The 21965-nt window shown below is 43.0% G+C and overlaps 1 protein-coding gene across 1 annotated transcript in view; it reads right to left on the bottom strand.

Moving 5' to 3' along the window:
* Positions 1–9399: 9399 nt before the first annotated feature.
* The window catches only part of COX7A2L (cytochrome c oxidase subunit 7A2 like), a 21866-nt gene continuing 9300 nt past the window's right edge, over positions 9400–21965 (bottom strand). The window contains exons 2-3 of the mRNA XM_077773450.1: positions 11815–11946; positions 9400–10273 (exon numbers count right to left, since the gene is read on the bottom strand). Coding sequence (XP_077629576.1) covers positions 10133–10273; positions 11815–11946 — 273 coding nt within the window. The 3' untranslated portion in view covers positions 9400–10132. The remainder of the gene's footprint in view (positions 10274–11814; positions 11947–21965) is intronic.

Raw genomic sequence — 21965 nt, 5'->3', positions numbered from 1 at the left:
GGCAGCACCCACACTCTCCTCCCAACCCACAAGCCCCGCTGGGCAGACCATACCTCACCTCGACTTCCCAGGCTGGGCAGACTACTTATCCATTCCTTACCTTTGTCTCCCGCAGCCACGCCAGTCCCCTCACCCAGCCACAGCAGTGACGACTCATGCCAGCCTGCCTGCGGCCGCGGCCCACTCCCCCTGGTGCAATTCTTCCTGGTGTTCAAAGAATAGGTCCTGACTGAAGGAGGGACGGGCAGACACAAAGTTACAAACCAATTTTCCAAATGACCGTTTCTTCAAGAGGACATAATTCCAGAGGAGAAAAGGGAACAGACACCAAGTATAAACAAAGGCTCTTCTGTGTGACTCTACTTTAATTAGAATGACAACTAATTGAAAGCTTTTAATGTGGTTCACCAAAGGTTAATGGAATTCATGTTTTGGAGATGCCGAATGCAACACAGACTCAGCCAGAAACACAAATCTAACCTTTATTCTCTTTAATTATTCGGTCAGAATAATTTCCTGGGAGCAGGTTTGGTCTCTGGATGGCTTTAATTAAACACCACTGAACTTTGAAGTTGACATCAACTCATCCAGCTGCAACTCAATTTTCAAATTAATCTGCTGTCTAACATGAAGGTTCTGTGGCCGGAGCAGGGGAGCTGGGGGGGAGTAGTAGGAAATGGACCTGGTATTAACGGATTCTGGAACATCCTCCATCTTCTTGCCCACCCTCTCTGGTGGCAAAGCAATTCCGGAACCTCTGCCAGGGCCTAAGGAGAGGGGCTTGCACTGAGCCGAGCGACCAAGCTGCCTCCTTCCTCAGCTTTTCCCACAAAGGCTGGGGACGGCAGACCCCTGTCCCGGCCCATCTCCCCGCTCCCGAGGTGGCTGAAGCACATGAGGGGCCCTCAGGAACCCTCTGGAAGCCAGCAGCCTGCACGGCAGCCCAGCCCCGAGCTCTCCTGGTCGGCCGAGGCTCTTTTCCGCTGCTGACCGGGAGGCGCCTCCTGCAGCCTGGGGGGCTTCCACCAGAATGTGGGATGTACACTTGGCAAATCTGGCAGTATGTGAAGGGCCCGTGCTTTGGCCCTGAGGTACACCCATGAGACCATACAAAGCTGAAGGTCACGGACAAGGTCAGGACAAGGAAAGGCATGATGTGCCAGGACGGCTTTGTCAGAACTGGAGGAAAAGGAAAGAGAGGAAAACGCCATTCCCAGCCACTCTGCTGGCCCTCTTTCCAGTGGTTTTTGCAGCAACCCCCTTGGACATCAGTTCTAACGGGCTCCAGAGCAGCGTCTGCCCACAGTCCACACAGCCAACACCTCCTGAGACCGCATGGCACCCCTGCATCCTGGAACCACACAAAGGTCAGGATTCCCAACTGAAGCTTATGCAAGTGACAGCTGCCAATGGCAGAAAAGGGGAATGACCCACCCACTCCTGTCCCCACCCTGGGAGGTGGCTGGGCTATACCAGTTGCTCCACTTACGTCAGGAGAGTAAGGTTCAGCGGATGCTAACGACAGCAGGGGTGACCTCCAGCCTTAGCACACGGAGTTTTCCAGAACAGCGGCCACAGTCAGGCTTTCCCCCCGCCGTCCGCACCAGGGGCAGCCTGTCCCAGAGCAGCAAAGCCACCAGTCACGTGGAGCTCCCAGATTGGGACAGGGGAGGGACAGTAGCGGAATTCCTCCGTAACAAGCTTCTTGGTCACATGGTTTACCAACGCGGACCCTGAGAGACCCCAGCAAGGATGTAAAAACTTTTATGGAGCTTCCTTAAATATGATCCCAGCGCCTGCTCACAAAGACAAAGGTCTCTGATGCACCTCTGGGTCCCTGGCACCTGAGGGCATGTGCTTTTGCACACTGACGAAGTACCTTGTAGAAGCAGAGGTACCTTATAGTAGTAGAAGTGCTTGATACCAATGGGTCAAAGGAGCCCCAGACAACCAAGGAGGACGGCCCATGACCCTGACAAGAAGAGCACGAAGGACAGGACCCCGCCTGCCAACCACACTCAACTCAGGCAATGTCACCTGCTAGATTAATGGTCCAACCCAGGGTATGTGCAACATGTCAAATAAATGTATTGACTGTGGAGACCAGGTAGTATCACAATTTCTAAGCAATCAATCATTGTCCCCGGCCTAACCTCTAGCTACTGAAGGTCACTGGGTCAGAAAGTAAAGAGGTTTGCACAGTTTGCCACCATAAGAAAAGTCTGAAAGAAGGGGCGCCTGGGTGGCTCAGAAGATTGAGCTTCTGAGTGACTTTGGCTCAGGTCATGATCTTGCGGTTTGTGGGTGTGAGCCCCGATTCTATGCTCTGTGCTGACGGCTCAGAGCCTGCAACCTGCTTTGGATTCTGTCTCCCTCTCTCTCTCTCAAACTAAACAAACATTTAAAAAATAAAAAAATAAAAAAGAGGGGCACCTGGGTGGCTTAGCATTTGAGGGTCTGCCTTTGGCTCTGGTCATGATCCTGCAGTTCGGGAGTTCGAGCCCCACATCGGGCTCTGTACGGACACTGGGAGCCTGGAGCCTGCTTCGGATTCTGTGTCCCCCTCTCTCTCTGCCCTTCCCCCATACACACCCTGTATCTCTCACTCTCTGAAAAATAAGTAAACATTAAAAGATTATTTTACAGAAAAAGAGAAGTGTGAAGGATGACTGGGGGAGTGGAAACCTCAACACCGAACAAGCCCGGGGGGCCTGCCCAGGCCACACACACAAAGGGAAGGAAAAGTACAAATCAAAGCCAGCCAGCCAGCGTTCCTAAGCCACCAGCTACGACCTTCCCCACACCACAAGCAGAGCCATCCAGGTTGAAGGGTTGAGGGACCAGGAAGGAGAGTCAGGCTGATAGAGAAAACAAAGAAAGGGGCGGTTCTCTGAGAGACGTGTAAAGCAGTCATTTGCAACCTTTCTTGCTCTCCTGCACCTGAAAAGAATTTTTAGAATCTATGTGTGCCCTTTTGTATATAGAAGTTTAACACCTCAAATGTTTCACTGTAAGGTTAAATAGCCGCAAAGAGTATATAGTTTCTGGTATATGGTAAATATGAGCTTAACCTATTAAATCACTCTTATGAGTGTATTCAGTGGAATATAAATACCATTACAATTAGACACCTTCAATTTACTTCTCCACCTAAAATTTTACCTCCTCCCACAAATTTTATCCCAATGGGATACATTTTTAGGCTTTTGAAAGTCTTACCGATACTTCTAATTCTCTGCAACATGTTAAAATCCCTAGGACCATAAGATCTAAGTGTTAAAAGTATTTTATTCTGGATTACACTATAGCACAGCTTTGATTAAAACCGCAGAATATAAATATTGATAATTATTAGATACGGGCAGTTTTACTAGAAATGCATCCTGATAAGGGGACGGGAGCTTGGCTCCCACGTCCAGGGATTGGTCCCGCTCGCTGCTGGTACGACACCTGCTGCACCAATTCCATTCCAGTTCTGTGGTAGCAGCGTCTCTGATTTCTCAACTCCTGAGTTACACACCAAAAGCCATGTAAGTAATCTATTACCAAAACTTTTTTTTTTTTTCTAGGAGAGAGAGAGAGAGAGAGAGAGAGAGACAGCATGAATAGGGGAGGGTCAGAGAGAGAGGGAGTCACAGACTCCGAAACAGGCTCCAGGCTCTGAGCTGGCAGTCAGCACAAAGCCCGATGCGGGGCTTGAACCCACAAAACGCGAGATCATGACCTAAGCGAAAGTCGGACGCTTAACCGACTAAGCCACCCAGGCGCCCCTACCAAAACTACTTTTAATGATCAACTGAACTCAACTGGTGAAAAGCAAAGACTCAGAAAACTTGTAACTTGCAAAGGGACCGGAAGGAGTGGCAAATGATTATAAGGGAGCCCCTGAGCCAGGTGCATTCTCAGCTCAATTTTATGAAGTGTCACGGAAGCTGAAGACCTAAAATTTGATTCCCTTAAAACTACCGTTGCCTGAGTAACCTACGGACGCTTCCTGCCCCCCAGGGGTATGTGAGTCCACACCAGCACTGAGAAGACTAACCACATGACCTGCAGGAAGGGGAGGAGAGGCGAGTGTCCCTCTGGTGACAGCATTTCATCCAGACAGCACTGACAAGGAGGAGAGTCAGTCTCCCTGAGTAGGCAGTCCAACCTAACAAAGGTTCAAAGTAGCATGCTTAGCAGGAATAGTCCTGAGGACACACCCCAAAGGCTCGAAGCCATCGTTTAAGGTCCAAGAACGCACCAACCAGTGATCCTTCTCTGTATCTACCCCCAAGGCCCGGCCCCATGGGGAACCCGACCCAGGAGGAGCCAAAGACAGTCTCTCTCCTGAAATTTTTTTAAAGTATTTTTTTAACATGTATTTATTATTGAGAAACAGAGAGAGAGCATGAGCAGGGGAGGGGAGAGAGAAGGGGAGACACAGAATCTGAGGAAGGCCCCAGGCTCTGAGCTGTCAGCACAGAGCCTGATGCCGGGCTCCAACACCACAAACCATGAGATCATGACCTAAGCAGAAGTCGGACACTTAACCGACTGAGCCACCCAGGCGCCCCTCTCTCTCCTGAAATTTGAGGCTTGTTTCTGGTGACTGGACAACTGGACATTTCCTACCATGTGCAACAAACAAGAAACAGAAAGAAAAAGCTATACAGCCAACTGTGACAAACATCAAGCACCTTATCCCAAAAGTCCATCTTTGTGAGGCCCAGCCCCACTGGGGTTCAGCAAAGTCCCTCTTTCTGTACTGGCTGGTTTTAATAAATTTCTGGGACTTACGATCAGAAGAGGTTCTGCTCACACAGGAGGCAGCAGAATCTCTGTTCCAGAGAAGTCGGCCACGTGAACCAATGGCATTTACAGTATTATCAAAGAGCACCTGGACATGTGTGGGCAAAGTACCTGAACGGATAGTTCACAAAAAAAGAAATAAAACTTTAAAAATGAAAGGATTTTAGGGGTGCCTGGCTGGCTCAGTTGGAGTGTGCAACTCTTTTTTTGTTTTTGTTTTAAATGTTTTATTTATTTTTGAGAGAGAGACAATGTGAGCAGGGGAGGGTCAGAGAGAGAGGGAGACACAGAATCCGAAGACGGGCTCCAGGCTCTGAGCTGTCAGTACAAGAACCCAAGGTGGGGCTTGAATTCACAAACCGCAAGATCATGACCTGAGCTGAAACCAGACGCTCAATCAACTGAGCCACCCATGCGCCCCAGGAGTGTCAACTCTTGATCTCAGGTTGGGAGTTCAAGCCCCATGTTGCATGTAGCAGTTACTTAAAAACAAGGGGCACCTGGGTGGCTTAGTCAGTTAAGCATCCGAGTCGATTTTGGCTCAGGTCAACATCTCATGGTTTGGGAGTCTGAGCCCCACGTCAGGCTCTGCACTGACAGCGTGAAGCCTAGTTGAGACTCTCTCTTTCTCTGCCTCTCTCCCCCACTCACTCTCTCTCAAAATAAATAAATGGACCAAAAAAAAAAAAAAACAAACAAATAAAATCTTGGGGCACCTGGGTGGCTCAGTCAGTTAAAAGTCTGATCCTTGACTGCGGCTCTGGTCATGATCTCATGGTTTGTGAGTTCAAGCCCCATGTCGGGCTCTGAGTGGACAGCAAGGAGCCTGCTTGGGATTCTCTCTCCTCTCTCTGTCCCTCCCTGCTCACTTTCTCCCTCAAAATAAACAAACTTAAAAAAAAAAAAAAAAAGGATTTTAAAAATTAAAAATAAATTTTAAATAAAAGAAAGATATTTGACATCACGAATTACAACAGAAAGACAATGTAAACCAAAGAACTGTATCACTTACCAGGATAACAAAGATAAAATCTGATACAGCATTTTGCTGGCAAAAGGGAGGAGGGAGGGACAGGTACCGTCATCACAGCTAACCAGGGCCGTACGTGAGCACCGCTCTCTGACAGCAGGAGGGGCTATCAAAATTTGAAACACCTATCGCGTTTGCCTTATGGTCTCACTTTGAGAAATTATCCTACAAATACATTCAACAATATGTAAAATGAGATGGAAAGATTATATATTAAAGCATTGTTTATAAAAGCAAAACACTTAAGACTAAATTGCCATTGGAAGGAGACCTGCTAAGTAAACTATGGTGTGTTCATAAAGTTGAATATAATTCAGAAAAATGAGGCAGAGAACAAGTTCCAGACTATGACTATGACTGACTAGTAGGAATGTGCAGTACCATTTAGGCAAAAATAAACCAGGCAGCGAAGGAAAATGCATCCATATATAAAAATAGAACATATCTGAAAGTAAACAGAGGAATCTAGGGTAGAGAAAAAAGCAAGGTAAGCGTAGAAAGCATCTGGTGCGTCGGAACGTAAAGTAGTCCAACGCTGATGGGCCATGTCAATACGACACAGAAGCCAAACCTGGGCTGAATTTAAGCACTGGAACGAATAATGACAGGGATGGTTATGACACTGAATGAGGAAATTACACTAAAATTTCTTAAAGGAGTGGGGGTAACCCAGCTTCACAGGTAAATGTCAACAGTGTGGAAGGAGTCACAGAATACCGAATCACGTTTTTACAACCACCTTAGTAATAAAAGACTCAGTCACGAATCACCAAGGACTGCACACTGGGTGCCACACTGCTGAGGACAGGCTATTCCCAGTCTCAAATATCCCCCCACAATTCCTTTAGAGAAAGGGTATCTTATAAGGGAGAAATCTGGCAGAAAACAGTGGAATTAAGTTATCCTAACTTCAAACTGCCAGTAATGGTTATCAAGTGCTACTTGATATAGTAAGAATACCACATCGTATGTGAAGAATTCCTGACAAAAATGTTTTAACTTCAACCCAATCATAAGGAGACAGAAAGACAAATCCAAGGATTTGTCGAAGGATCTTCTACAAAACACTGCCCTGAACTCTTCAAACTCTTCAACGAAGGGCCCCAGGGACAACTCTGGATTACAAGACTAAAGGGACATGACAAATACACTGTGTGATCCGTGAGTGGATCCTTGACCTAAACCAAAAGTCAACTAGCACTGCTGGTAGAAATGTAAAATGATAAAGTTGATTCAGAAAGTCTGGCGATTCTTCAAAAAATTAAACATGGGGTTACCAAATGACCAAGTAATTCCACTCCTAGGTATATCCCAGGCACGGACCCAAGAGAAATGAAAACACAGGCCCATTTAAAAAACCTGTATGTATATCAACTTCCATCAAAGCATAGTCATAGTAAGTAAAAAAGTGGAAATAAGCCAAATCCACAAACTGATGAACGGATAAACAAAATGTGTTGTGTCTATACAACAAAACATTATTCAGGCATAAAAAGGAATGAAGCACTGACATGTGCTACAACACAGATGAACCTCAAAATCGTTACACTGAGAGAAACCAGTCACAGAAGATCACACACTAAATGATATTTATGGGGCACCTGCGTGGCTCTGTTATGGTCTCTGACTTTTGATTTTGGCTCAGGTCACTATTTCACAGGTTTATGAGATTGAGCCGTGTCGGGCTCTACACGGACAGTGTGGCGAGTGTGGGGCCTGCCTGGGATTCTCTCTCTCTCTGCCCCTCTTGTGCACTTGCTTGCTCTCTCTCAGGGGAAAAAAAAAAAAAATGACATTTACATGAAATGCCCAGAAAAGATAAATCTGTGTAGACAGAAAATAGATCAGTGGTTGCTTAAGGCTAGGCATTGGGATGGGGAAGATGAACGACTGCTAACAGGCACAGACACAGAACTTCCTCTTAGGGTAATGAAAATATTTTAAAATTGATTATGGAGATGGTTGCACAACTCTATATGTAATAAAAACCACTGAATTGTACATTTTAAATTTTTTTTAAGAGAGAGGGCAAGCACGCACACACAGAAGCAGCGGGGGTGGGGAGGGGAGGCAGAAGTGGGAGAGAAAGAAACCCAAGGAGGCTCCACACTCAGCGTTCCCCAAAGGGGGCTCGATCCCTAAGACCGTGGGATCATGACCTAAGAAGAAATGAAGAGTGGAACTCTTGGGGCACCTGGGTGCCTCAGTCGGTTAGGCATCCGACTTCTACTCAGGTCATGATCTCATGGTTCGTGGGTTCGAGCCCCACGTCGGGCTCTGTGCTGATAGCTCAGAGCCTGGAGCCCACTTCTCTCTCTCTCTCTCTCTCTCAAAACTAAGTCAACATTTTAAAAAAAAAAAAAAAAAAAAAAAAAAAAAAAAAAATTAAGAGACACAGTCAACCTACTTTGAGCCACCCCAGCACCCTTGAACTGTACACTTTAAATCGGTGAATTGTATGGTATATAAATTATATCCCACTAAAGTTATTTTTACAGTTCATCTTAACCAAAAGGCCAGGAAGCAATTAAAGTTATTTTTAAAAATACAACTATAAAGGATACATCATTGAGATACCTGGGGAAGTTTAAATATAGACTATATATTAAATAGTAATGTTACCAATGTTAAATTCAGTATGACAACTGTATTATGATCATGAAGGAGAATGTCCTTATTCTTAGGAGATACTGCCTGAAGTAATTATGGCTGAATTATCATAATTGCATGACTTAAATGATTCAGCAAAAAACAAATGTGTGTGTATTTACATACATTCATTGTGTGTCCACATTTGTGAGAAAACAAGGCAAAGGTGGCAATATATTGCTATCTGTACATACCATACTATTCTTATCATCTTTCTGTAGTCTGAAATTTTTCAAATTAAAAACTTGGGGGATGGGGTGCCTGGGTGGCTCAGTCGGTTAAGCATCTGACTTCGGCTCAGGTCATGATCTCACAGTTCATGGGTTCAAGCCCCGCGTCAGGCTCTGTGCTGACAGCTAGCTCAGAGCCTGGAGCCTGCTACAGATTCTGTGTCTCATTCTCTGACCCTCCCCTACTCACACTGTATCAGAAATATCTCTCAAAAATAAATAAAACTTAAAAAACATTTTTTTAAAACTTGGGGGAAATAACAGAGATAAATACAGTTTGGATTTGTATAGACTTCCTACCCAGTGAGGATGCTAGTTGTGTGTTTATTTTATCCTTAGTAAAAGGTCACTCGTCTTTGCTATGGCAAGATACAGACTATCACTTTCTATAAAAAAATTCCACCTTTTCTCAGCATTAATATAGGGTATGTGAAGTCTACCAATTGTGACAGCACAGGAAATTAATGTCTAAAGAACCGTGTGTTACAGGCACATTTCACGAAGGGGCAAAGCTGGTTTCCTACAAGGAACCATATGGTAATCATCAATACGCCATTGGCCTATTACTTGACTTTGCGGAACTATTTTGTAAAGATTATCTGGTGCCCAATTAAAAAGAAAGAAATTAGATTCAAGTTTAAGATGCCTCTGGTTTTCTGAAAGTATTCTGAAAGGTCATTCAAAAGGACTTGAAAATTTAGATTTTTCATTCATGTATTTATTCCACATTCAAAGTGAATCACAATTTAAAGCCATAACATTTTGAAGAGGTAAAGGATAATCTGTGTCACAGCTGCATTAATAAAACACACTGGTCTAAAGCGCAACACTAAACAGGTGTTCTCTGTTCCCAAGGTGGAATAAATACATAACAATTACACATAAAATTTCACTAAAGATCTGAGATGAGGCAAATAACCCTTGGAAACAAACTGCCTGATGAATAGATGCAGGCTACAAATAATTTTTCTTAACATTTTATCGCAAGAAGGAAAAATCCCCAAGGTGTCTACTACCTCAAACCCCTGTGTCATGCCCTTGGCCTCGGCTTCTGTCTTCCTTCGTCACATCCAAATCCAGAAAGGCTTCTGCACCCCATGCTCAAAAACACTCCCCTAAGTCCCTAAGGACCTCAGCACAGACTGCTGTTAATGAGCCTGTGTGCAACCTTCATTCAGAACCTCCAGGGAAATCAGGAGCTCAAAGAGCAGCAGCATTTCTTTAAACAATAGTCTTAACTATCCAATGAGCTCTGATGGACCATGTGCATTTCATAAACAAATCAAAATATTGCCTTAATATCTTTCTATTTTTCTGGGAAAATGTTAAGTAAACTAGTCAAGTAAAAAAGAGAATGTTTACAGAATAATGAAAAATGAGAATTCAAAGGGTTTATGCCAAAAAGCAAACCAGTCCTCTGCAGCCTAACTCATTTGTTTTTGGGCTGGGAAGCCATGTAGAGAGCAATCAGGCAGTAGATGGTCCCTCCCACCGTCAGCGCCATGGTGGTCCGGTACAGCATTTGGTCAGGCAGGCCTCGTTTCAGGTGGATGGGCACACCGTCGGACTTCTGGAAACCAAGAATCATCAAGGACATGGTTAATAAAAATATTTTACAGTTTAGGCTAATAAAGAACAAAGGCCTTTATAACTAAGCCATCAACACACTGCAGTGGAAAAGACCCTAACCAATTAGAAATCCATTAGAATCCTGACTGAAACGGTTTTCTAATATGCAGCTAAAGCTTGTAAGGCCAAAGTCATTCTCCAAAATGGGGCCTCAGGAACATGTATGCAACAAATTCCATGTTTCTAAGGAATTTATCATATATTGCTTAACTAGGCCAGTAGCACTGGTGCATTTCTTTTAAAGGCAAAAGTAATCCTCAGCTGAATGACTCCAGGCACAAGGCCTGCTCCACATTTAGTCTGACTTCTGACCATTAGTCATTGATGTCTGCGCACACCAGGTCAGTTAGTGGGTTCAAGTCCACGTTGTATTCAACTTCTGTCCATTAAGCTGGTAAATCCTTGTTTAAAAAAAAAAGACTCAGGGCGCCTGCGTGGCTCAGTTGGTTAAGCGTCCGACTCTGGCTCAGGTCATAATCTCACAGTTCATGGGTTCGAGCCCCGCATCGGGCTCTGTGCTAACAGCTCAGAGCCTGGAGCCTGTTTCAGATTCTGTGTCTCCCTCTCTCTCTGCCCTCCCCCACTCGTGCTCGGTCTCTGTCTCAAAAATAAACTATAAAAGAAAAAAATTAAAAAAAAAGAAAAAGACTCCAGGAGCACCTGGCTGGCTCAGTTGGTAGAGCACACAACTCTTGATCTCCGTGTCATTGAGATTAAACCACACAATGGGCCTGGAGCCTACTTAAAAAATAATAATAATAAAGTCTTTAAAAAAGAGATTAAAAAAGATTCCATAAAATGTTTAGTCCATTATTTTGCACAGTCTCCAAAAATCCCTCCCCCACTATAATTCAAGACTCCGAATGTCCAATCAAGTCTTTTTTTTTCTTTTTTAAATGTTTTTCATTTTTTATTTTTGAGAGAGAAATAGAGACAGCATGAGCAGGGGAGGGTCAGAGAGAGAGAGAGAGAGACACAGAATGTGAAATAGGCTCCAGGCTCTGAGCTAGCTGTTAGCACAGAGCCTGACACGGGGCTCGAACCCACGAGCCGTGAGATCGTGACCTGAGCCAAAGTCGGATGCTTAACCGACTGAGCCACCCAGGCGCCCCCCAATCAGGTCTTACTTATCAGATAAAAAAAGGGTTTGACATGATCAGAAGTGCCAAGCCAGGCCTGAATCTGCACATATTTCTGAGGACAGGGAAGCTACCTTCTAGCAACAGCAGTAACAGACACTCACTCCCGCGGCACCAGAGATGCAGCTGGGCCACTGACCTCTCAATTATCTGTATGTAGATTAACATTAATAATATTCTAAAATCCAATTCTGGCTTCTCTCTGTTGATCAGCAAACCCAAGAGAGCCTTTTCTACTTCTAACAGCTCAGTGAATTTTAATATCGCAAGCAAAAACAATAAGAAAACTTGTTGCCAAAATAACAAGTCATTCTCTAGTGTCTGTTCTAGTGTTTTCTCTCACCTGGAAAAACTTCTGCAGCTCGGGAACTTTGTTTTTCCCAGCATAATCATATGCAGTAAAATCTGAACTCAGTTTGGTGGGTGTGGCAAATATGATAGGTGGTGCTTCTGTGGAAACCACAGGCCTTAATCCCTGTAGGAAAAAGGAAAATGTCAAGTTGAAAGCACGTCTGGGCATATAAACTACCTTTCAACAAGCAGGCTGTCTGGAATCATGGAGGCAGTCATTCAACCACACAAGAGGGAAGGAAAGGCTCTTCGAGTCTGCATTACAAGGCCTTTAATTTTAAGATTTAAAGTTCGTAAACTTTTAACAAAAACAGTTTCCCACAGCAAACCCCATCAAGAATTCCCTGCCATTAAGATGGGGGTTTGAGGTGAGGAAGAGAGAAGCAAACAATCACAAAAGCCCAATCTGAGCTTCCAGAAATACCTATTATGTCTACCTTCCTATCATATCAATAAAACATTTTTTAAATTTTATATTTATTTATTTTTGAGACAGAGACAGTGTGGATGAGGGAGGGGCAGAGAGAGAGAGAGGGAGACAGTATCCTAAGCAGGTTCCAGACTCTGAACTGTCAGCACAGAGCCCAACGCATGGCTCAAACTCATGGAACCGTGAGATCATAACCTGAGCTGAAGTCGGATGCTTAACTGACTGAGCCCCCCAGGTGCCCCTCAATAAAACATTTTTAATCTGTATGAACTTTTGGCTACATTTCAAAAGGAACCTGGCTGTCCCTTTTCTACTCTGGATGAGCTGATGTACTAACACAGTATTTCTAACCCCAGAGTACACTTCAGAACTTTCTAGACACACAATAAAGAAACAGCTTAATCTGGAAGAGACTGCAATGGTAAGAGACCTGTCTTTCAGGTCAAGAAAACAAACAAAAAAATTAGAGAAATTGAGGGGCGCCTGGGTGGCTCAGTTGGTTAAGCATCGGACTTCGGCTCAGGTCATGATCTCACAGTTCGTGGGTTCCAGCCCCGCATCGGGCTCTGTGCTGACAGCCAGCTCAGAGCCTGGAGCCTGTTTCAGATTCTGTATCTCCCTCTCTCTCTGACCCTCCCCTGCTCACTCTGTCTCTCTCTCTCTCCTAGAAATAAATAAAACATTAAAAAAAAAGAAAGAAAGAAAGAAAGAAAGAAAGAAAACATTAAAAAAAAATTTTTTAAATTAGAGTAATTGAACTTCCAGCATTAATACAGCCATAAGTTAAAAAACATACATAGTAAAACTTAAGGAAATTTCACTGTTCTCATCTGTGACATGTATACAAACGTAATAATATCTACCAGTAAAAAAACAGCATGATATAATATGTGCCTAACACTGAATATTTATATTCAATAAATATAAACAGAATGAGACTTGGGAGTTAACACAGGTTTGCTGTTAGTAACTCCCTGAGCCACATGGACAGAAGGACCTAGGACAGAAGGCTTAAAAAGAACCTAAAGGAGAAGAAAAATGGAAGTACTGTTACAGGCTATGCCAAGTAAAAGAAGCTGGTCAGAAGACCACAGATTATATGATCCATTCATATGAAAGTCCAGAATAAAAAAACCTACAAAAACAGCAGTAGAGAAGCAGCTGCTCAGGGCTGGGGGTGAGCAGCAGGGGGAGACAACTGCAGGGTACAGGTTTCTTCTTGAGGGGATGAAAATGCTCTAATATGGTAACAGTTGCACATGGTCTATTAAAAAAAACACTGTTGTACACTTTAAATGAGTGAATGTATGGTATGTGAATTATATCTCAATAAAGCTACTTTAAAAAAAAAAGGAACCCAAGGGAAATTCTGGTGTTCTATGTGATGGAGTGAATCTACAGTGGCAAATATAGATAAAGATGGTTCTCTAAAATAACCTGCAGATTAAGATAGAAGCGAAGAGTTACAAACCAACACAATCACATCCTTTTATATTAAATTCTAACTATAAAAAATAAAATTTAAAGTTAGGAAGCAGAGTTCAAGCCCACCCTCTTCTATTTTACAGATGAAGGAGGAAACCCTTTGTTCAAATTAACATCGCTGTCAGACCCCTGGTTCTTGATCTCTTCAAGGAAATATAAATTTACCTATAACTGACAAGACATATTCTAAAGATCCTATACCGAACGCCTCAATGATACTCCCATCAGGTAAGCATTAGGATCAACAGGGCAACAAAAAGTATTAAAGCAAATTTGGTTTTGGTCCAAGATGACAGCACATAAAGACCCTGAACTCCCCTCCTCCCAGGAACACACCAAATCTACGCCTACACAGAGAGCAATTCCTGCTGAATAAGGACTGAAGGCTGACTGAACAGCTTCCACACAACAAAGGATAGTGGGACCGCACAGAACAGGAGACAGAGATGCGGGGTTAACAACAGGAATCCCAGGCAGAGAAGGACAAATATCATATGTTTGCACGTATAGGAGGATTGGGAGGACCTTAACGGAGGACCAAGGGGGAGAAGAAGGGGGGAAATGGTGGGGGAGAGGGAGAGAGGCAAACCATGAGAGACTCTTGAATGCTGACAAAAACTGAGGACTGATGGGTGTGGGGGGGAGGGGTGATGAGCATGGAGGAGGGCCCTTGTAGGGATGAGCACTGGGTGTTGTGTGGAAACTAATTTGACAATAAACTATTTGTTAAAAAAAAAAAAACGGGAATCCCACCCTGATACAAGGAATGGCAGGAGCGACGGACAGCACAGAAAGGGCTGCACACATTCACCCAACCTGCGCCACAGCAAAAACAACAACAACAAACCCCACAACAGTATAAACAGCAAATAGACTACAAGTGAAGGAAACCCGTTTATTAACCCCAGAGCAACTACTCGCTGGTAGGGGAACTGTTAGGACTCTCTCCGGTTAGAAGGTGCTAGCAAGCACCACTGTTTCCATTCCCTCCTCTACCCTGGCAGTGCAGCGGGAGCAGGCGCCCTAGCCCCAGCCTGCACGCTCTAGCCCCAGGCCCTGGCCCGCACACCGGCTGCAGGCCCCCCACCGCATGCACCTCCCTCGCCTCCAGCTGTCTCACCAAGGCCACCTCAGCCCGCACCAGCTACAGCCCTAGCTGTCTCACCAAGGTGGCCCAGGCAAGAAGCACCCTGGGACACACCCCTCCACCCCGGCCTGCATCTCCTTCCGCTCCACCCACCCAGCCAGGGCACTTCCTACGCAGAGCACCCCGCCCATACCTGCCCCAGCTCCAGCCATCCCACTAGGGAGAGGCCCAGGGCAGAGAGCCTGAGAACAACCCAGCCAAGGCCTGACCCAGCTCCTGCTGTCCCAGTAGGGCAGTGCTGGCACCAAGCACTCCTGAACCATCTGGTCTGAACTTACCCCAGCTCCCACCATCCCACAGGGAATGTGCCCTCAGCCTGAGCCCACTACAGCTCTAGCAAAACAAGGCCACCAGACACACACAGTCTACACAAGACCACCCCTTAGAGACTGGGGAAGGTAACTGTTTCACTTAATTCATAGAAACAAACACAGAAAGTCAAACAAAATGAGAAAAAAGAAAAAAGAATACCTTCCAAAGAAAAGAACAAAACTTTAGAAAAAATAAAAAACAACGGAGATAAGAAATCTACCTGATAGCGGCACCTGGGCGGCTCAGTCGGTTGAGCGTCCAACTTCGGCTGAGGTCATGATCTCACGGTCTGTGGGTTCCAGCCCCGCATCGGGCTCTGTGCTGACAGCTAGCTCCGAGCCTGGAGCCTGCTTCAGATTCTGTATCTCCCTCTCTCTCTGACCCTCCCCTGCTCACGCTGTCTCTCTCAGAAATAAATAAAAACATTTTAAAAATTAAAAAAAAAAAAACAAAAACATTTAAAACAAAATAAATCTACCTGACAGAGTTCAGAGCAATGGTCATAAAGATGCTCACTGGAACTGAGAGAAGAGTTTAAGAGTACTCAATAAAGAAATAAGAACCAATCAGTATTGAAGAGTACAGCAATTGAAAAACACACTAGAAGGAATCAACAGCAGATTAGAAGATACAGATAAACAGATTAGCAATCTGGAAGACAGGGTAACAGAAAGTACCCAAGTTGAACAGCAAAAAGAATAAGAAAAATGAGGATGGGGGACCTGGGTGGCTCAGGTGGTTGAGTGCCTGACTTCAGCTCAGGTCATGATCTCATGGTTCACCAGTTCAAGCTCAGCATCAGGCTCTATGCTGACAGCTCAGAGCCTAGAGCCTACTTCAGATTCTGTGTCTCCCTCTCTCTCTCTCTGCCCCTTCCCCTCCCCGGTCCACTCATTCTCTCTCAAAAATAAATACAAACATTAAAAAATAAATAAAAGAAAAAATGGGATTGGTTAAGGGGACCCACGGGACAATGTCAAGTGTACTAATATTCACATTATAGGGGTCCCAGAAGGGACAGAGGGAAAGGGGCAGAAAACTTATTTGAAGAAATAACAGCTGAAAACTTCTCTAACCTGGGAAAAGCAGACATCTAGGTTCAGGAAGCAGAGAAAGCCCCGAACAAGATGGACCCAAAAAGGTCCGTACCAAGACATAATTAACAAAATGACAAAGATTAGACAGAATCGTAAAAGGAGTAAGAGAGAAGCAGCTAATTATGTACAAAGAAAACCCCATAAGACTATCAGCTGATTTTCCAGCAAAAATGGTGCAGTCCAGAAAGGAGTGGTACAATATATGCAAAGCATTGAAAGGAAAAAACTTACAACCAAGAATGCTCTACTCTACAAGATTATCATTCAGAACTGAAGGACAAATAAGTTTCCCAGCAACAGTTAAAGAAGTTCATCACCACTTAACTAACCTTAGAAAAGTGTTAAAGGGACTTTAAGTGGAAAAGAAAAGGCCATAACTAAAAGAAAATTAGGAAAGGAAAAAATTTCACTGGTAAAAACAAACATATAATAAAGGTAGTGAATCAATCGCTAAGAAAACTAGTATTGAAGTTAAAAGACAAGAGTAGTAAAATCAATTACATCTAAAATCAATTACATCAATTACATCAAATTTGCTGGGGGTGTCTGGGTGGCTCACTTGGTTAAGTGTCCAACTCTTGACTTTGGCTCAGGTCATCATCTCACAACTCATGGGATCAAGCCCCATGTCGGGCTCTGTACTGACAGCATGAAGGCTGCTTGGGATTCTCTCTCTACCTCTGTCTGCCCCTTCTCTGCTCCTGCTCTCTCTCAAAATAAGTATTAATAAAAAATTTGTTGGGGCGCCTGGGTGGCTCAGTCAGTTAAGCATCCGACTTCAGTTCTGGTCATGATTTCACCGTTGAGGAGTTCGAGCCCCGTATCAGGCTCTGTGCTGACAGCTAAAAGCCTAGACCTTGCTTCAGATTCTGTGTCTCCCTCTCTCTCTTTGCCCCTCCTCTGCTCATACTCTGTCTCTATCTCAAAAATAAACATTAAAAAGTTTTTTAATTCATTGAGATTCATAAAATAAAAAGATGTAAAATATGACAGTATACACATACACACATGGGGAAGTTTTTATTATGTAATGCTTTTAGAATGTGTCTGAACTTAAGCAACCAACAACTTAATATAGATTGCTATATACTTAGGGTGTTATATATGAACCTCGCGCTAACCATATACCTATAAAAACCTATTACAAAATCCACAAAGAATAAAAAGAAAGGAATCCAAGCAAAAGACTAAAGTCATCAGTTACAAGGGAAGAAAGCAAGTAGAGGAAACAGAAAACCTACAAAAACAGGGAGAAAACAACTGACAAAATAGCAAGCAATAAGCACAAACCTGTCAATTATTACTTTAAATGTAAACTATCTAAATAAATACTTCAATCAAAAGACAAGGGTGACTCAATGGATAAAAAACAAGACCCATCTATACGCTGCCTACCAGAGGCTCTTTCAGTCCTAAAGACGCATACAAACTGAAAAGTTAAGGGATATAAAAAATATATATATTCCACATAAACGAAGCAAAAAGAAAGCTGGAATAGCAAAACTTATGTCAAGACAAAGTAGAATTTAAAACAGAGATAGTAACGGGGCACGGGGGTGGCTCAGTTGGTTAACTGTCCAAATTTGGGTCAGGTCACGATCTTGTAGTTAGTGAGTTCGAGCCTCGCATTGGTGTTTGTGCTGACAGCTCAAAACCTGGAGCCTGCTTCAAATTCTGTGTCTCCCTCTATCTCTGCCCCTTCCCCATTCATGTGCGTGCTCTCTCTCTCTCTCAAACATTAATAAAAATTTAAAACAAAAACTCTAACAAGAGACAAAAAAGGGTATTATATAAAGGGATTAATCCAACAAGATGATGTAACAACTGTAAATATCTATCTATGCACCCAACACAAGGGCACCTAAATATACAAAGTAAATATTAATAGGTACAAAGAGAGAAATTGACAGTAACACAATAACAGCAAGGGACTTTAACAACCCACTTACATCAATGGATAAAGCATCCAGACATAAAAATCAATATGGATTTGAACACATTAGACCAGACAGACCTAGCAGATATATATAGAATATTCCACCCCAAAAGAGCATAATATACATTTTTTTCAAGTGCACATGAACATTCTCCAGGACATATTAGGCCACAAAACAAGTCTCAATTAATTTAATAAGACAGAGCATCTTCTCCAATCACAACAGTATAAAATCAGAAATTATTGGGGGGGGGGGACTAGGAAAAAACCCACAAACACATGGAGGCTAAACAACATGCTCCTAAACAACCCAGGAGTCAAAGAAGAAACCAAACAGGAAATTTAAAAATTCACAGAGAAATGAAAATGGAAACAATGTTCAAAATCTTTGGGATACAACAAAAGCAGCTCTAAGAGGGAAGTTTAAAGCCATACAGGTCTACCTCAAGAAACGAGAAAAATCTCAAACAATCTTAACTTTACACCTAGAGGAACTAGAAAAAGAACAAAGACCAAAGTTAGAAAAAAGAAGAAAATAACAATTACAGTAGAACTAAGTTAAACAGAGACTAAAGTAGAAATAAGTGAAATGGGAACTAAAAAAAAAGATGTGAAACTAAGAGCTGGTTCTTCAAAAAGCTAAACAAAATTTATAAACCTTTAGCCAGACTTATCAAGAAAAAGAGAACTCAAAATCACAAATAGAAGTTACAACTGACACCACAGAAATACAAAGGATTGTAAGACACTACTATGAAAATTATATACCCACAAGTTGGATAACTTAGAAGAAAGGGATAAATTCCTAGAAACACAGAATGCTTCCAAGACTGAATCAGGAAGAAATAGAAAATCTGACCAGACCGATTACTAGCAGTGAAAGTGGTATCTGTAATTAAAATAACTCCCAAGAAAGAAAAGCCCAGGACCACATGCTTCACAAGTAAATTCTACTTGTGATAACACCTATCCTTCTCAAATGATTCCAAAAACCAGAAGAGGAAGAAACTCTTCCAAATTCATTCTACAAAGCCAGCATAACCCTGATAACAAAACCAAAGGTGAACAAATATATAATTACACACACACACACACACACACACACACACACACAGGCCACTATCTCTGATGAGCACAGATGCAAAAACCACTCACCAGGATGCAAGATTGGTTTCATACCCACAAATCAATCAAGGTGATACACAACGTTAACAAAATGAAGCTGGACGCTTAACAACTGAGCCACCCAGGTGATCCTTAAAACTATTAAGACAATGATGAAAGAAACTGAAGACACAAACAAATGGAAAAATATACCAGGTGCATTAATTGGAAGAATTCATACTGCTAAAATGTCCATATTGGGGCACCTGGGTGGCTCAGTCGGTTAGGCGTCCGACTTCGGCTCAGGTCATGATCTCACGGCTCGTGGGGTCGAGCCCTGTGCTGACAGCTAGCTCAGAGCCTGGAGCCTGCTTCAGATTCTGTATCTCCCTCTCTCTATGACCCTCCTCTGCTCATGCTGTCTCTCTCTCTCTCAGAAATAAACAAAAAACATTAAAAAAAATTTTTTTTAAAGCAAAATGCCCATATTACCCAAAGCAACCTACAGATTCAATGCAAACCCTATCAAAATACCAATATGATTTTTCACAGACCTAGAATACTAAAATTTGTATGGAATCACAAAAGATCCAAAATAGCCAAAGCAATCTTAAGAACAAAGCTAAAGTTATCACAATCCCAAATTTCAAGATATTTGGGATTAGTAATCAAAACAGTACTAGCACTAAAACAGATTAACAGAACAGAGCCCAGAAATAAAATCACATTTATATGGTCAATCCTACAACAAAGGAGACAAACTTACAGAATGGGGAAATGACAGTCTCTTCATAAATAGTGCTGGTAAAACTGGACAGCTACATGCAGAAGAATGAAACTGGGCACACCTGACTGGCTCGGCTCAGTGGCAGAGGATGTGACTCTTGATTCTAGGATCAGGAGTTCAAGCCCCACGTTGGGTAGAGAGCTTACTTTAAAATAAAAAAAAAACAAAAAACTTTTGACTTTTGCCTTGGAGAAGGTGAAGGTGCAACTGTCTTCGGTCATCCCAAATCTGGGTTCATCCGACACCAGCCACCTCCACATGCCACCTAAGTTCAACCCTAATGAGATCAAAGTCCCATACTGAGGTGCACCGGGAGGGGAAGTTGGTGCCATGTTTGCCCCGGCCCAGAAGATCGTCTCCCTGAGTCTGACCAAGAAAAAAGCTTCCAGGGGCGCCTGGGTGGCTTAGTCAGTTAAGTGTGCGACTTTCGCTTGGGTCATGATCTCGCGGTTCGTGGGTTCGAGCCCTGCGTCGGGCTCTGTGCTGACTGCCGGCTCAGAGCCTGGAGCCTGTTTCAGAGTCTGTCACTCCCTCTCTCTCTGACCCTCCCCTGCTCACGCTGTCTCTCTCTCTCTCCTAGAAATAAATAAAACATTAAAAAAAAAAAAAAAAGACTCCATAGCCAAGGCAACTGATGAATGGAAAGATCTAGGGATTACAGTGAAACTGACCATTCAGAACAGATAAGCCCAGATTAAAGTGGGACCTCGCTCCTTGCCTCTGCTCTGAACACCTCAAGGAACCACCAGGAGACAGAAAGAAGCAGAGAACTATTAAGCAGATGGAAATACCACTTTTGATAAGTCTATCAACACTGCCAGACAGATGTGGCACCAATCTTTAGCCAGAGAACTCTCTGAAACCATTAAAGTAATCTTGGAAACTGTCCAGTCTGTGGGCTGCAATGCTGATGGCCATCACCCTCAGGACATCACAGATGACATCAATAATGGTGCAGTAGGATGCCCTGCTAGTTAAGAACTACAAAGGAGAATATTTCAATAAAGGATCATTTGACAACCAAAAAAAAAAAAAAAAAGAATGAAACTGGACTTTTCTTACACAATACACAAAAATAAATTCAAAATGGATTAAAACTTAAATGTAAGTCTTAACTCCTAAGAAGAAAACATACACAGTAATCTCTTGGACGTCAGTCTTAGCAATATTTTTCTGAATCTGTCTCCTCAGGTAAGGGGAACAAAAGCAAAAATAAGCTGGGACTACATCAAACTAAAAAATTTTTTGCACAGTGAAGGAAACCAACAAAACAAAAGGGCAGCCTACTGAATGGGAGAAGATACATGCAAATGATACATCCCAGAAGAGTTAATATCCAAAATATATAAAGATCTTATACAACTCAATACGAAAAACATACAAAGGGCCTGAACACACATTTTCCAAAGACGACTTACAGATGGCCAACAGGCACATCAAAAGTTGTTCAATTATCACTACTCATCAAGGAAATACAAATCAAAACCACAGTGAGATATTACCTCACACCACTCAGAATGGCAAGTATCAAAAAGACAAGAAATAACAAGTGCTGGCAAAGATGTAAAGAAAAGACAAGCCTCATCCACAGCTGATGGAGATACAGACTGGTGTAGTCATTATGGAAAACAGTATGGAGGTTCCTAAAAAAATTAAAAATACAATACAAATACAATACACACCAGTAATTCTGTTTGAGTATTTACCTGAAGAAAACAAAAATGTCAATTCAAAAGGATATGTGCACCCCTGTGTTTACTGCAGCATTATTTACAACAGCCAAGATACAAAAACAACCTAAGAGTCTACTGAGAGATGAAGGGATAAAGAAGATGGGGGGGGGGG

Source organism: Crocuta crocuta, unplaced genomic scaffold (assembly GCF_008692635.1).
Source record: "Crocuta crocuta isolate KB4526 unplaced genomic scaffold, BGI_CrCroc_1.0 scaffold67, whole genome shotgun sequence".
NCBI classification, from domain to species: Eukaryota; Metazoa; Chordata; class Mammalia; order Carnivora; family Hyaenidae; genus Crocuta; species Crocuta crocuta.
This window is presented reverse-complemented; position numbering and strand designations above follow the sequence as displayed.